Source organism: Exophiala xenobiotica (genome assembly GCF_000835505.1).
Source record: "Exophiala xenobiotica strain CBS 118157 unplaced genomic scaffold supercont1.6, whole genome shotgun sequence".
Classification (NCBI taxonomy): Eukaryota; Fungi; Ascomycota; class Eurotiomycetes; order Chaetothyriales; family Herpotrichiellaceae; genus Exophiala; species Exophiala xenobiotica.
In genome coordinates this window covers 3,445,286-3,461,081 of record NW_013562489.1, presented here as the reverse complement: position 1 = coordinate 3,461,081, position 15,796 = coordinate 3,445,286, and the positions used below count along the sequence as shown (strand labels likewise).

General features: G+C 52.6%; 3 protein-coding genes across 9 annotated transcripts; all 3 read right to left on the bottom strand.

The window, feature by feature from the left end:
* Positions 1–139: 139 nt before the first annotated feature.
* Positions 140–4,851, bottom strand: PV05_10562. Of its 4 annotated transcripts, none has more exons than XM_013457016.1 (5): positions 4,586–4,851; positions 3,696–4,216; positions 2,502–3,638; positions 1,764–2,438; positions 140–1,713 (listed from the first exon to the last, which is right to left on the bottom strand). In XM_013457016.1, the coding sequence occupies exons 2-5, from the start codon at positions 3,961–3,963 to the stop codon at positions 1,553–1,555; spliced, it is 2,241 nt and encodes a 746-aa protein (XP_013312470.1). In that variant the 5' UTR covers positions 3,964–4,216; positions 4,586–4,851; the 3' UTR covers positions 140–1,552. The 4 variants fall into 4 exon arrangements, with proteins under 4 accessions (XP_013312470.1, XP_013312468.1, XP_013312469.1 ...); XM_013457014.1 differs by having other exon boundaries at positions 3,696–3,957; XM_013457015.1 differs by having other exon boundaries at positions 3,696–3,957; positions 4,255–4,586.
* Positions 4,852–5,315: 464 nt separating this feature from the next.
* Positions 5,316–6,224, bottom strand: PV05_10561 (the record flags this gene model as incomplete). 2 transcript variants are annotated; one of them, XM_013457013.1, is made up of 3 exons in its annotated part: positions 6,136–6,224; positions 5,422–6,081; positions 5,316–5,384 (listed from the first exon to the last, which is right to left on the bottom strand). In XM_013457013.1, exons 2-3 carry the CDS (start codon positions 5,737–5,739, stop codon positions 5,316–5,318), a joined length of 387 nt encoding a protein of 128 aa, XP_013312467.1. In that variant the 5' UTR covers positions 5,740–6,081; positions 6,136–6,224. The 2 variants fall into 2 exon arrangements, with proteins under 2 accessions (XP_013312467.1, XP_013312466.1); XM_013457012.1 differs by having other exon boundaries at positions 5,422–5,980; positions 6,197–6,214.
* Positions 6,225–12,256: 6,032 nt separating this feature from the next.
* PV05_10560 lies at positions 12,257–15,406 on the bottom strand. Of its 3 annotated transcripts, none has more exons than XM_013457010.1 (3): positions 15,146–15,406; positions 12,859–14,984; positions 12,257–12,804 (listed from the first exon to the last, which is right to left on the bottom strand). In XM_013457010.1, exons 2-3 carry the CDS (start codon positions 14,894–14,896, stop codon positions 12,461–12,463), a joined length of 2,382 nt encoding a protein of 793 aa, XP_013312464.1. In that variant the 5' UTR covers positions 14,897–14,984; positions 15,146–15,406; the 3' UTR covers positions 12,257–12,460. The 3 variants fall into 3 exon arrangements, with proteins under 3 accessions (XP_013312464.1, XP_013312463.1, XP_013312465.1); XM_013457009.1 differs by having other exon boundaries at positions 15,279–15,406; XM_013457011.1 differs by having other exon boundaries at positions 12,859–15,406.
* Between the last annotated feature and the right edge of the window lie 390 nt (positions 15,407–15,796).

Below are 15,796 nucleotides of genomic sequence, written 5' to 3'. Positions count from 1 at the left end.
AGGCTGAGAGTTGACTGCAGCCTTGTGGGACATACATAGTAAGTATCCGACCACAGTGACATTGAGGACAAGTAGTTCGAAAGCCTACCCCGTACAGCGAAGCAATCGGAAAGGTATACAAGACAAGATGCCAGGCATCCTGCCATAAAGAGGTTGTCAATTTCACCCTTACATGCATCCGATACCTCTAATAGGGTCCTATCCATTCCCAACCAATCCAACCCAGTCCTATCATGTTGATATCTTGTTCAATCCCAATATCAATCCCAATATCAATCCCAAGCGCGCAGTTCCGCAACGCAAACGCTATTTGGTATCCTGAAGTCAAGTCCTGTCCTCAAAGGCCACGCCGGGCTGTACAAAAAGTCCACCGAGCAGAAGAATAAAGGAAATAATCATCCAGGTCCATCGCCCAGGAACACAATGAAACAAAGTGCTACATCGAGTGCCTTTGTGAAGTCGCCCTTTCTGTACAGCTTTGTTGTCTGCTGCTTTCTCCTTCCCAAACAATCCCCAACAGGTTTCTCTTCCCCGTTCCTGCCAGACAAAGGAAATAAAATATACCTTGGTGACATCGGCCGTTGGTGGGCGTGAGATCATGCCGTAGTGTTGCTCGATAATGAAGTCGACGGAAGAGCCAAGAAGATTTATCCAAAAGACTTATTCGCCGTGCCCATGATTCCCTCCCCATTTCCTTGCCGTATGCTTCTCCATCCAGCCGTTATACCAAACAAGGCCGTAATGACACGGGTCGAAAGTTCCGCCTGCAAAATAAAAGTTGTGTTGTGGGCCAAGCACACAATGCCCACTGTGCTGAACTCAGACTTTGCGCCTGGGTCAGGGGGTTTGCGGAACAAAAAGGTAACCTCTTGGACAGCACTCACATTACGCGTGGGACTGGTCTTAAAAGTCTGTCGCGGACCGTGTTGCCGACGGATGCCGGAGCAGTAGCTCTGCAGGAGGACCGAAATCCGCCGACCAAGTGACTTCGTCGTTTTCGAGAGGCACGGATTCGATGGCTCTATGTTGGTAATTGACACCTTGTCAAGAGCTTGAGCTGGCGCTGGACCGTCACAGTGGACGTCCATTAGCTCCGTAGACAGCACGAACATCGACAGCGGTCCAGGATACTCTGTAACAGAAGGTCTTGACCAATGATTCTTTTGTGGTCAACTCCAGTCATCAGTGTTTCTTGGAAAATTCGAGACGTTAAGGCTGTTCTTCTTCACCTCCGTCCAATTGACCCCATGAACTCGCAGCAAATTGCCCGGTAGAGGCGTAAACTACCAATACCTACAACAAACAGTCCCTCGAAAAGGGAAAAAAAGAACAAAATCCAGTATGCCCGAAAAACCTGTGGGTATCGCTCAAACAATTTCGACTTTTTTGTTTTTCATTCATAGATTCATTGCAGAGCCCGCACTGAAACCGGCGCGGGCTGGAATAATGTACACTCGACATTGTCGGAACTGTACTTGTTGGGGTATCATTGCGCAAAATTCGAAAACGGCTTTCGTGGCATGTGTCGCTCATCCGAAGAAAGACCAGTATCTCAGTCGGTTGCAGCAGGAGGAGTCATAGGTTGAGTGACGGGCCTTGTTCTCTCGAGCCACTTCCGCTTGCCTGGACGGGTTTCGAGATGGGCAGGAATGGTGGATGGATCCGATGCGGCCTCCAGGAGGGCATTGCGTTGTTTGCTTCGATAGGCGTCCACTGAAACATATTAGCTATGAGACCTATTGATGGAGTCCGACAATACTCACGAGCACGAGCGAGGAATATCGGGCGTTTCGAAAACACTCGACCTTGGCCCCACGCCATGCGATGCCCTAGTTCGTTGATCTTTTGCTCGCGGCCACGCTTGCTCTTGGAGATTTGAGGGACGTCGACTTCCGCTTCACCGTCGGTGGTTTGCACAGAAACGACTGCTTTGCCAAGCGTAGGTGCACCACCATCAACTTCCTCCCCTTCCTCCGCAAACCTATCACTGCGGGTCGACTCAGGGGCCGTCTGCATCTGTACCGGGAAATAGGCGCGGGGAAAAACAGAGTTTTGTTTGCGGAAGGAATCGGGGATTTCGCTCATCTCGATTTGATCCAAAGTGACTTTGACTCGAACCCGGGCATTCTTCTGAGTGTCCTCCACGAGAATGAATTTTCGTCGTTTGTTTTCCGGTAAGTCGCCGAACAATGCGTTATCCTCCTCGTTCTTAGCTTCTAGGTCTTTTGAGGTCATGGCAGCGGTCCCTCCTGGTCGTCCAAGGTGATGTAACCCTCCTTGCATTGGTGGTGCCATGGACGGTGCCATTGAAGATGGTACTTGTGGATAGTTTGTGTAGCCGGGGAAAACGTGGCTTTGACGGATGTCGTTGGGGCTAGGCATATGTTGGCTAGCCGAGTCTTGACGATATCCTTGAGGCGCAGTGTTGTAGGGCGAAGCTGTTGCACGGTCAGTATGCTCACGAGAGGTCAGAAGGCTTCTGGATAGCGACTGAAACATACCTCCAACAGTGTTATGTGCGGTAGGAGAGACGTCCTGCTGGTGATGTAGAGTTTGACTCGGGGCGTTGGCTAGGGCGCCCGGCGTCCTAGTGCTCGGAGCCGGCATGGAATTTGGGCCAGGCAGCCCTGTCGAGACGGGACCAGCTTGACCAGGCGGCTGGCTTGCAGCTGAAGGTGTCACTTTTGATCTGTTGTTCATCTTGGCTTGCCGTCTGACCCGCCGACTCCTCAAGCGTGGATCTCGATTGCTATTTCGCCAGCTGTCGACGGCTCTTTGAATCAATCCACGCTTCCCCCTCAAGCACGGGTTCAGTTCTGCCAACGCCCAACCGACTTGGTTGCAGTCGGTTTCATAGGCAAGTCGATTGCCCTTGTACTGATCCTTCGCCACACAAGCCCGCGGATACACACAATTCTCGGCCTTGAACTCTTGTGACATAACACTGGGGTCCACCGATTCCACATCACACCGAATCGTGTATTCCATTTTGACGCGATCTCGAGAATATTCGAAGGCAATCCATTGTACACCGTTCCCGTCCTGTCGGACCACCAGAGGGGTTGTAGCGGGGATCGGCCCCGGAGCGGCGTTTGAATTGGGCGGCATGTTTGGTGGCATATTGGGTGGCGGCTGTTGTTGCTGCTGTTGCGGCTGCTGCGCTTGTTGTAGGGTTTGCTTGTAATCTGATAGGGAAGGATTCGGAGGATTTGGGGTAGGTTGTTGCGGCTGCTGTTGCTGAGGGAGCATTCCAGGTCGCGCTTGCGGTGTCTGCTGATACGTCTGAGTTGATTCTTTCAGCCTCGGGCTGCTTGAAATAGTGGGATGATGCTGGGAGCCTGGGGGAATTTGAGGTGTCGTAGACTGATATGACAACATGGGTTGTGACTGCATTTGATGCTGTTGAGGCTGTCCGTGATGACCGCCATATGCGGGTTGATGTACCTGGTTCATCGACTGATAGGGCGGATAGCCATATAGCGGTTGGCTCAATTGAGAGCCAGGTTGGCCATACATCGGTCGGCCGTGGTCGTGCGACTGGGGTGAAGTCACTGAGGCTGGTGAATTGGATTGCGGCGTATATATTGGAGGGTAGGGCCGCTGCATGGTCGCTGTTGCTGCCATAGAATCGGGTTTTTCTGGCGACTGGTCAACATTTTGCGCCCACAGCGCCTTTGCAGGACATCCTGACTTACCAGCGGGATAATAAGGTCCTACGCCACTACTTTGGCTTCTCGGGCTCTGGTTTGGCTGATAGTAGTTGGGCGCGTCGCTGGAGGCTTGGTGTCCTGGAAACGGCGGTTGACTATTCAGAAATGGCGAGTGAATATTGGACTGCGGCGTAAAGACGTTGGGCGACCCGTAAGACTGCTGAGGGGTCTGATTGTTGTTCAATGGTCGCGACTGCGGGTTGTGAGGCAGCGAAGCAACGTTCTGATAGGGTTGTGGTGCTCGATGCTGCATTGAGGATCCATATGTCAGCACAAGCTCGATCCAAGGTAAGGTACTGTTCAAGGTAAAAATGCCACAAAAAGGAACGGCGCGTTGACAAGACCGGGATGCAATGTGAGGCAAGTCAAGTAAATCAAATCCGGTGGACGGCAGGGAAGACCGCAGTTAATGCAAAGCCGGGGAAGTGGCCCTGGTCATTGGCAGTAGCATTTTCGCTTAGACATCCAGGTTTGCGGTGGGTAGACAAGGGCAAAGGGACATGGCTCTGTGATCCAGCATGAAGATTAGACGTAATTGACATACAAGCTGCAGGCCAGAGAAAAGGCTCGTGCTCGAGGGTTCCCGGGAGGGTCAACCAAATGCTTCGTTCCGGTAGCTGTAACAGGGCCTGTTTCATTGGCCGAACGCCAGGGTTGGGGAGACGACACAGTGGAATGGTCGCGCAAACAAAATCCAGGGATGCGACGAACGTGCAAGGCTTTAAGACTGATGTTGAACAATTCCCAGGGTGGATATGGCAGTTTCAAAAGCGATGAATGAGATGGGTAGGAAGGGGTAATAATGCGGGCATGTGATAACGGGCAAGGGACAGCCACAGGGTCTAGAAAGTTGAGCAGGGGTAGAGCCAGCGTACCATGTACTGAAATCTATAGCCGCAAGTTGGCCAGGATAGTTGAGGCGAGAGGGTAGCGGGATTGGAAGGACTGGGGTCGACGGGAATATGAACGTTTTCTGTGTAGAAGCAGGTATTGGAGGTGTATGGCCGGTGTTGTCAGAAGATTCGAAAAGGGCAAATGGAGACGGAACGTCAGACGTGGCGGTGCAGATTTGAAGGGATTAATGGGAACGAACAAGTTTTGGCGAGGATAGAGACGGCAAGTGAGAAATGACAGAGAGAAGCCGATCGCAAGCGTGCAGGTGTGTGTAATGAAAGTGCCGGACACGCAATAATGAAATGCGGGTGGATTCGAACATTGAGTCTTTCGAAACTCGCAGTCAGAGTCTTGCAGCAGCCAAGTGGGCCGGCGGTGCGGGAGCTTAAGTGACTGGGAAATCTGAAGGTCTGGGACGGTTGGTGGACCGCTTGGGCGGAGCGAAGGATTGGCCACCGTTGACGATGAGCAAGCGTGGATGGTGTTGGTGGTCCGAGCGTGTCAACTGAGGCCACCGAAGGAGGGATCCATTATTGCCGTTCAGACCAGGAGGGGGCAATTCGGGTACGCGATCCCGGACCAGGGGAGGCCCGCCGCCATGACAGGATAAGGGGAGATGACCCAGGAGTCAGACTAAGGCACCCCAACCAGGACCAGGGCCGCAGGGAGCAGGCCAGGGAGCAGGCCAGGTCGGCATTGGGCCGTGGGAGCTCAGTCGATCCAAAAGAGCTCCAAGTGGCGGACCAGGGCAGCTTGTGCATCCAGTCGATCATGAATATGCTGCAGGAAACAGTGGAGGAGAATGTGTGCGACTTACAAGTACATCAGCCCTGTGGCCGTCAGGACCAGAAGGACCAAGAGCAGCAGTACTGGGAGCAAGGACGGGCAGTGAGTCTGAAGGCTGAGGTAGATTGTGGTTGTTATTATTATTGTTGTTGTTGCTCGTGTGGCTGTACGCGATTTGCCCATGTTGCGGATGTTGAGCATGAGCATCGGCATGAGCATGGGATGGAGGATGAGGATACTCGTGTTGGTGCGGATGTACTAGGCGGGCATCACGGCTGCCCGCAATTCCAGGACCGTTGGACGATTTCTCCGAAGCGACGGCGTGCTTTTTGCTGTGGGTGCGCGCCATGCTGTGGACCGAAAGGCAGGGATTCTGAAGAAAGTTCGATGTAGCAGGGAAGTTGGAAGGGGTTGAAGAGGTCAAGAGATTTTTGATTCAAAAGGCGGCTGAGTGGCCGAGGAACCCAGGTTCGTCGGATGCCAGGATAGAGACGATTAGTCGATCCGAGGGGAGGCTCTTTTGACTACGGTGGTAGCTCGTAGTGTGGTAGTGTGGTATTCGCAGCCGAAGTGCGCCTGTCGCGTGAGCACTGAACAGAAGTCGAGTGGTCAATATGGTGTACTCCGTAATGGATGTGGGGATTTCAATGGGACGAGGGAGAGTGGTAGGGACGAAGAAATGGATCTCTTGCTGAAGCACAAAGGTTAGTGAAAGCCTCAAGGTACGGAGGATGTTCATACATACATAGTAGTATTCTGTGCACACACGAGTGACTGTACGGGGTACAACAGCCACAGAAACTCACTCTCAGTCTCTGAGCAGTACCAGGTAGTCAGCGAAACCGATGTCGTGGCCAATCTCATCGTCAGGCGTCCAGAGAGAGTGCGCGTCGAGATCCTGCGGCGTAGATGAGATTGCTCGGGTTTCGCCTGCTCCAAAACAGATTGCTTTGCAGATAACAAGTATCCGTACGAGTGAATCAATGATTCCTTGATTATTCCTTGATTTCACAGAAGAACCAACGAAGAACCTGGGTAAACTGCGAAGAACAAAAGAATTCTGTCTGACCACTATTTTACTACCGTGTTCTGAGGTTTCAAGGGCTTCTTCTGCAAGAATCAATTGTGCGTCTTCTACTTTCGCTTATTAGCACGCCACGTTTCCTGCCTCATGTGCGAGAATGGATCATGCTGGTCGCAAGAAGTTCAAGAACAACAGCGCCACACTGAAGATATTCAGTGGTGTTCAGCCGGAGTTGGACAAGTACGTCCAAGTAGTTCTGTGGATAGACAATGATACTACAAGAGGTGTAATAACACCACCACCAGCCATGCAAGTTCGCAGATGTGCATCTGGAAATGATTGAATACCCGTTGGTATACCGACTAGTGTGAGTGGAGGCTGTCAATGCGCGGCCATGGCTCGTGGGCAGATCCCTGCAATTTCCAGCTGCTTGAAGATTCGAAACCAGCTAACGAGACCAGCCAACGGCGCCGACGATCATCAGCCATGGGTGTTATGGGTGGATTCCAGTCACTCAGTGCCAGTGAGTGGAGGAGAAAAAGCCTCTGGTTTGTTTTCCACTCGCAACACCCTCCCGCACGCAACGCGCAAAGTCTTGCATGCTGCACTGCTGCACACAGTTGGGGCCATCATGGGCCTGCGCTTCTGCACCTGTCGCGGTGTCAATCACGCATCACTGGGAGATCCATCACCCCCTCCACCAAATCGGTGGCGCATTGCCACCCGGCTCTATTTCTTTTTTCGAAGTCCCATGTTCCATCTGGGTGGTCCGGACTCACTGCGAGTTTGGTTTGACAGGAATTCCCCCTGCAGTCAAAAGTCCAACAAACAGCTTGCCAAACGAAAAATCAAAGTGCCTTACTGCACCCAGTGCGCAGCGACACGCTGTACAAGCACCATAACACCGTCAGACACTGCGTTGCGGGCAATCCGCGCGCGGTCGACTTTTCAATCATCCCAGATCCTGGATGGTTCTTCGTCGTCGGTACTCTTGATTCGATCCGTGCTTCGACGTCTCCGCTTGGTGGCAGCGGTTGCTCAAGCACTAAGCCCGGCACAGCCTTAGGCCCCGTCCTGCAATGCGACAGTGATGAGTGTGCCATGTGTGGCCCGGCATTGGTCCTGGAAATGGCTGTTGGCGCCGTCGATCAGCACTTGATCTTTTTTCGGTCAAGTGTCGACCCCTCGCTGGACTTTATTCTGTCAGTGCCAGCCAGCTGCTCGGTCCTTTCATTGGAACATTGTGATGTGTCGCTGACGCAAACCTCCGGACATCTGCCATCGCAACATCATCCTTCCATTGGTCTCACCATGATGATTAAATGTCAGTGCAGGCTACAACTGACGACACAGAAGTCAGGCTGGAAATATCAGCCATCACTTCTTGGAGGTAAAGAGTCGAACTAACGCAAACCCATCGAGCCAGTGTCAGCCGGGCCGGCAACTGATTTGGAGCTCATACCCTGACCACACTGACATATAGCAAATGGGCATGCTTGTTTGAGGCATCTGCCCAGGGTATAAACGGTTGGCGCCTGCATCGGCTAACTTAGGCACTGCTCGAATCTTTTCACCCTGGCCTTGTCCGTACTGTGGTGGATCTGGTCTGTGTCCCGGAAAGGCACTGACATGATCGACCGGGGATAACAATTACTAAACATCTTCACGAAGAAATACAAACCCTGGCGTGAATTGTCGTCGTTACACTCAGCCTTGTTGATAATCATGGAGGACCGACAAAAGGACTGGATCTTTCCATACAGAGTACGGAGTACGGAGGGGTACTCTGTAGTATACCTGCATCTGCATCTGGGCCAATTACCAGCCTCCCCAGGGACCTGGAACCGGACCTGGACCTGCGAAACGTGCGTCGTGAGTGCACAAGCACGTATAATAATAGAAGTATAATCGTCGCCCCTCATGTCCAAGGGCGAGGACTGAAGACAGATTGGGCTGCTGGTGGTACCAGCTTTCACGAAGTCTTAGGCAACGCTCCAATTGCCTGTGTTTTGGCCGTCAATCAGAACAGAACATTGAGCAAATTCACGTCCTCACCTCCCGCCGTTCGCCTCCTTAGGTCTCTAGCGAGGGCGAACATTTGTTACGCGTCATGCACGTCTCTGGTCAAGTGGACTGTCTCGGACATTTTTACCATCTCATTCGGGAACGAGAATATCTCGGGCACATATCCTCCTGAAGTCAGACATGGCCGTCAGAGCTTCTGATCTCTAAGGGGCTGCATCCGAGCTTTCTGATGACAATTCCGTGATTGCGACTCCTCCGTCGTTCTGCGATTGTCTTTTGATAATCAAAACAAAGAAGCGACCAGAGTACCTGCATATGAAACCCAGCTGCCTTTCTTGGAATAGGCCTGAGCAAGAGGTCCTGATTTCATATCGGGCAGCTGAGCCTTGAATCTTGATGGCATTATCATTTCCTAGGTGACGGCTGTCCCACAGTTTCGTGGTGCACTTGGTGGCTGCATCTGGGCTTTTTGTCAAAGCCATGACTGGTTCTTCGAAAACATGCCGCTCATCTCGGATGTGCAAGCCAGCATCTCGGCCATCAGTTTTTTGCATCAGCTGAAGCACACCGTGATTGCAGGGTCAGAGAGTGGAATTTCACAGCCTTACAAGCGCAGCTGGCATGTGCTTCAGATCAGATCCAACACTTTCGGACTTCTAGAGTTGTGTCCGTTGACAAACAGCTCCAAACTCGAGCCTGCAATACGAGTCGCGTGCGGATCCCCCCAAGCACGTCTCTGGTCTGCCGCAGCTCCCCAGGTAAAGATGCCGCCGAGGTCAAGCGCCGAGGTATTCGCTTTCCCCCTGACCACTAACAGCGGCGGAAACCTCAGTGTTGTGGCGGCCATTTGCCAGATGTACGTGATTTAACCTTTCTCACTTGTCCCGTTGGTGCGCTTGGGCTGCGTCTCAAGCTTCCCAAGCGCTCTCCAGCACCTCCGCCCAATGGGGAAGGTCTGTGCAGTACTCGTAGATGGGTCGAGTAAGTATTCAGATGTTGCCGTGGACGTCTAACGGCTGCATGGGTCCAACTCAACCACCTTAGTGACAACGATTTTTCCGCACGCTTAAAGTCGGACTCCACGACCCTGTGCTGGCAGGCAAATTCTCCTGAAGCCAAACAAACGAAATCAGTTAGCCATGCAGTCCAAAATCGCGCCTTTTGATGGCTGAGCCACCAACTTTGCCCACTTGGAGGTGGCCGATACCAGGTAGTACTGAGGCTTTACTTGCAGTCTACTCAACAAGTTGGCAGAGGTCAAACAATGCTTGCGAAGACTTGCCCTCTGCTCTGTGGGCAATGCGATAGCCAACCTCGTGGCCTACATTGGTATAACCTCAAGGTGGCTGTGTTATGAATGGCAAGTCGAGGGAATCTCCTGAATGTTGCATATCCGACATAATAATGGTGCGGGCCGACGGACGAGCTGCAAGTACCTGCAAGCCGATCCGCATCCCCGACAACATATACTGTGACGGTATGGTCGGCCAGCGATCCCCTAGACTCATCAAATGGTCATCCCACCATGCAAAGCATGCCGGCAAATAGTGTGAGCGACGATCGGGATAGGCAAGGATTTCGAACTCATTCAGTGTATCGTAGCAGATCCTAGCTCCATTTCCCTTCGTGGATGGCAATAATAGTCGAGGAAGTTCAGAGGTTTTCCATATACTCGGGATCTGTAATGTCGGGTTCTTTCAGGCGAGACAATCAGCCGTTTTCATTGGAACGTGGTCTCAGTTGAAAGCTACAAGGTCAAGAGAAATGGACCACAATAATCGACGAAGAAAGCGATCTGCTGACCAGGTTTCCTTTGCGGATAGTTGTCATTGGCGGATTATTTGCCGGGGCACCAAAACAACCTTTGTGGCTTTCGAATGCACATCAACTTCCCTGCAGAGCTCCCCTTGCTGGTCAGAAGACTAGTATCTTTTAGCTGGCGATGTTGGTGGCGATCAAGGCAAGGCCAAGGAATGGCTAGCGATCGGTTGGGCAAGTCGATTGCTCTGAACCGTGAGCATCCGCAAGATTACCATCGACCACAACCTTCGGGTGCCGAAGTAGTATCACAGTACTGGAGAAATAGAAATGCTCGATACGAAGATGGTTGTCGACGGATAAGGTGTTCGTACAGTGCGACGTCGAAAATTGGACCAGGAATCTACGAACCGAAGAATAGGATCCAAGGGACCATGTCTGCCGCCGTGTTGCTGGTACTGTATCTTCGGTGACGTTTCGGACAGCTGCATGCAGTGGGCTTGAACACAAAGCGTGTTGTTCTGGTGGTCTGGGTCGTTTGTTAGTGGTTGAGCGGAAGGATAACTGCAGCTTCCAGGCAGGTCCGGCAAAATGCTATCTTTGGACTTTTGTCTTCCTTCGCTTAAACAGAGGCCGTTCCATCTTGATCTTTCGGGCCATATCCCTTAGCTGAAGCTCTAGTCTTATTGCTGTTTCGTCGGATATCGAAATGTTCTGGCCTTACTGCCACTCCTGATGTGCTTTTAAGACGGGGCAGTCGAAGTGCAGATGATTGACAACAACGTGGTGCGCAAGCCCTGGACCCTGGTCTTGACGTGAAGGAACTCGTGGTGGACAACGTGCTGTTGATCATCCTCTAACGGTACCACGAGCCTGCCACGAGCACGGGGAAAGGTGGTGTTCCCGCCCATGAGACAAGATCTTCAGGTACTAGCTTTTAGCAGGCAATAGTTTGTCGCTGGTGGGGTTGTGGTGTGGTGGGGGAACGGAAGAGGAGGTTGGAAACGAGTGCTGTGATAGCCATGAACCCTTTGCGATCCTGGTCTGCCAGTTGATGATGGATGTGACACATCTTTTGGTAGCACAGAAAGGCGTCGCTGGTCCTCCGTACTGCGTAGTCGTCAAGATCAAGTCTTCGATTCGTCTCGGTCCAAGAATTTCCGTCGCTGGAGAAATGATGGTGTCGACAAGAACCAACAAGGGACGATGATGTCAGGAACATACCCAGAGGGAAACTTGACGCGCGAGAGTTGAAGATAGCCTAGCTTGCACACACCTGTGAAAACAGCAATAGTCAGACAGGATCAGATCATCTCCACGGCTGACTGAGGTCGACCTTTATCTCACTAGAACCACGGCGCGGTCGATACCACGCAGTATTGCAGTTGCTTCCCCTTTCTTGATGTTCCTAGAGCTGTTGCGGTTGGTATACTTTGGGATAGCCAGACCGCTCGGAGTACTATGGTCGTCTCCGACTTCAATCCTGGACATTGATGATGACGCGCACAGCCAGCTTATCGCAGGGTATTGACTGTGATACTTCATATTTGACAGCTAACGGTCCGTTCAGTTGCGTTGAGACTCCTACTCCTAGACAGGGCTCCTATTCGCGGTCTTGAAAGCTGACTTTCACCTTCGGACGATCTTTGCAGGACATCCACCATATTTCCAACATATTTGCGGATAGCATCCGATGACCCTGTGTGAGATTACAGCTGTTGTCAAAGCGAGACACGCAGGAAGGAGAATTATTCAATCCTCTGGACACCCGAAATCGATGAGTTCATCGTACATGCATTTGACACGTCCACCCACCGATCCCGCCCTCCGAAGTTGGCGGTCAATGAAAGATCCGAGACCCAGTCGCCTTGATTCTTTTCGGACATCCGTCTCTGAGGTTCTGCAGCTGTCAATGGTTCGAGCCAGATCATGGGTGTCTTCGAACGTCCCCCTTCAGGCGGTCAGGGCGCTGAGGAGATGCGCACGATGCACAAGCGCAAGGACATACGTATACAGTCCGATATATGTGATGTGATGGAAGGGAAGCAGATCTCGAAACTGTGGCGTCACTTCTTTGATATGCTACAGATGGCCTCTATCTAACTACCTGGTATACTGTCTCGTCAAGAGCTTGTCCTCCTCTTGGCTGACTAACATGCTGGCTGCTCAATCAGAAATCAAAATATTGCTAACTTGCTTCTCAAATCCAGACCAGCAGTCACTTGTCGTTCATGCTTCATCATGAAACTTCGTGTCCGCGTTGTTATACATTAGTCGCGTAATTGCCAGCGTTAGGTTCGACTCTGATGTCTGGGACAGGTATCCCCTGAGGCGGTTGCGCTGGCTGCATATGCGCTTGTTGAGGAGGCATCAGACCAGGGGCACCGGGATGGACAGGCGGCTGCTCGGCCCAATGCTGGTTTTGCTGCTGCTGGAGGTAGACCCTAGGATCTCCCTGAAGCCCTTGAACGGGCTGGCCTTGCTCAATGGCCAGAGCCGGCCTCTTATCATCATCCGTAGCGTAGTCATCGCTGCTGTCGTAGCCTCTATCTTTCTTCCGCCGTCGCCGTTCTTCCAACTCAGCTTGCCATTGTCGCTCTCGGGATTCTGTGACAAGGGTTAGAGAAGTGCACTCAGGGAGGAGAAGCCGGGGTTTCTTACCTCTAATTTCTTTGGTCTTCTCGGCAAACTTCATGATTTCTTCCTTGGTGACCACGCGAAGAACAATGACATAATCATCTCGCTCCTCGAATCTTTCGTGCTCCTTCTCCAGTGCTTCCGGATTTACCAAAGCCCGGCTGATCTTAGTCCATCGCGCGTTAGGGGGTATCCCATCCTTCTTCGCGTCCTTGAGAGGTGCAACGCCTTCGCGCTCTGGATGGGGATCTTCAGGGAAAGGAACCGCCCTCGGAGGCTTCAGAATGCCCTTGGGTTTGGCCTCATCCTTCTTCTCCACTGGCTCGACAAGCTGGACTCTCCGCGGTCGCTCATCTTCTTCCTCTCCGGGTGAGATTGTGCGCTGCTGCAGGCCTTGAGCATCTCGGTCGCCATCGCGAGATGCTGCTCTTTCGCGAGGCCTAGGAGGCTCCCGCAGTTCCCCTTCCCTGTCCCTGTCAGACCGTTGTTGGCGGTGTTCTGGCCCGACAGAGTCTTCTGTAGTATCAGATTCGTCTTCCTGTGCAGATTTCTCTCTGTGTCGGTGACGATGATGTCTTCGTCGTTCACGCCTATCCTCTCGGCTCTCGGCCACAGCATCTTCGGGTTTTGCCTCGTCCCTACGACGTTCACGCCGGTCAGGCTCAGACACTTTGAGATCTCGCTCGACACGGTCAGCGAGTTGGTCGGGACTGGGATCATCTCCGCTACGATGATGTCGCCTTCTGCGATGCCTCTTCTCCTTGTGGTCGTCACTGTCAGTATCGTCATTGGGATTCCGAGATGTTTTGGCGGCAACACCGGCAACACCGGCCCCAACAGCTGCCGCAGCGACAGTGGACAAATGCTTGCGCACGCCCGATTGCTGTTCCGGGCTTGGATCGCGGCTCCTCTGTTGGCGGCGATCATCGGTCCCCCTACCAGCTTTCTCGACTTCACGAGCTCTCTCGCGCTCCCTCTCTTTCTCACGTTCTCGGTCTCTTTCCCTATCCCTGTCACGGTCACGATCCCGATCTCGGCGATCGAGATCCCGAGGGATTTCTCTGTCTCGCTCTTCGCGATGCTTACTTTTGGGGGCTCTGTCATCCTCCTCATATCGCTCTGGCCTCGACTTCGGCGGTAGCCGAGATTCACGCTCTTCTCTTGCAGATGTGTAGCCGTCATCACGATAATGATGGAGAACTGGGGCACGAGTGGAAGCGTGACGGCGAGGGGCATCCCCAATGCGATCGTCTGGCTCGCTGAGGCGTATGCCCGAATGTCTGCCGCTGTCGGTTCTGTCTATTCTGTCCAGAGCACGAGAGGAGGCAGGTGGCGGGCCAGGGTCTCGTCTCACCGATTGTCTGTACTCTGGCAGGCCGATTGTACTGATCGGACGCTCCCGTCTGCCAAAGCTCTCCCGGCGTTGGGGCGGTCGCGAGGATTCTTGCAGAAATTGCTCCTTGGGTGTGGTGTAGGAAAATCCATGTTCTTGCAATGGTGCATCCCTTGAATAAGAAGGGTATGCATTGTAACCACCACGGCGGTGATACTCGGGCTGTCTGCTGACTCTGGGGTAGCCGAGTCGATCCTGCTCTGCCCGTGTGGCGCTAGAATGCCGATGGTGATGGCGGCCTGTGTTTGAGGCTGCCGGCATGAGATAGCGCTCCTCCCTCGCAGGAGGCAGGACAGGGCTTCGCGGATCGTCGCGGGAAGTGCTGATGACCGGTCGCACTCGAGGTGGTGACGCAGGCCTGGCAACATACGTACTGACAGGCCTTCGAGATTCCGAGCCAATGGTCGAGTTATTCCTTGGACGGACAGCGTACTCTGTGCGAACCACTGGACCTCTTCCAGGGTGATTGTCGTCGAGATATGTTCTGTTTGTAACGCCCTGTGTGCTATAGCTTCCGTGACGTGCACTTGGATAGGGATCGCCGACCATCGTTCGTGGCTGGGAGGAAAATCGGGTATCGAAGGAGGAGGAATAGACCATGCCTGTTGATGCTCGAGGATTGGCGTAGCGCCGAGAAGGTGAGGAAGGACGGTAACGGTTCTCGGTCATTTTGAATGTACTTCACTTTCCAAGCTCTTCCTATAACACATACATTTGATGCATCGGTAACTCGTCAAGAATGGAACAGAGGCTGACACTGTAAGAGACAGATGATGAGTCAAGGGGCCCAATGCGTAGACTGGTGATGTTCGATAGCGGCATGCAAGGAAAGAAAAGGATCAATGCTCAGTGAGGACCATGAAGGGGCATCGAGGGGTCATCAGGCTAGGAGGAGAGGGCCTAGGATTTATAGCATACCTTTTGGGAGGATAGGCCACAAATGCAGAAACTGTCAGCGCAGGAGGGGGAATGCAGCAGGCGAAATGCTCAGATGATGTGGAGGCAATGCTGGAAAGAAAGACAGAAGAGCAGGAGAAAAAGGCACACGGACCAGGGCAACACAGAGAAGAGGCCAGGACAACAAGCGTCTCGTCTCTCGATCGCCTCGGTGGCACACAGTCTGTCAGTCAGTTTGGATTTGATATGGAATCAAGGATGCAAATGAGCCGAAAGGTGAACAACCGAAGGAGGGAGGATCACGAATTACGACGACGTCATGCCTTATAATAAGACACTGGCGGTCTTTCTACCGAGCCACTCATTCTTTTTGTATACACAAACCCCCACCACCAGTCTTTCTCCTCTCTGCCTGCCACCTATCTACATACTTCTTCTTCTTCGTACCCAACTCTACGGAGTATGCCAGCAGTATACAGTACTTCTTCTCGTTGTCAACCTGTAGCTCTGCTCTTCGTCCTCTCCTCAATCGACTCATGAGTCACATCGGCAGACCATTACCCATTTCCTCACTCATCCCGCGTTCTTCGGCACCTGGGCAGGTACTTTGGGCACAACGAACGCTTGACTAAAATATGGTTGCCTTTTCATTCGTGAAGGTGGGCAGATTTA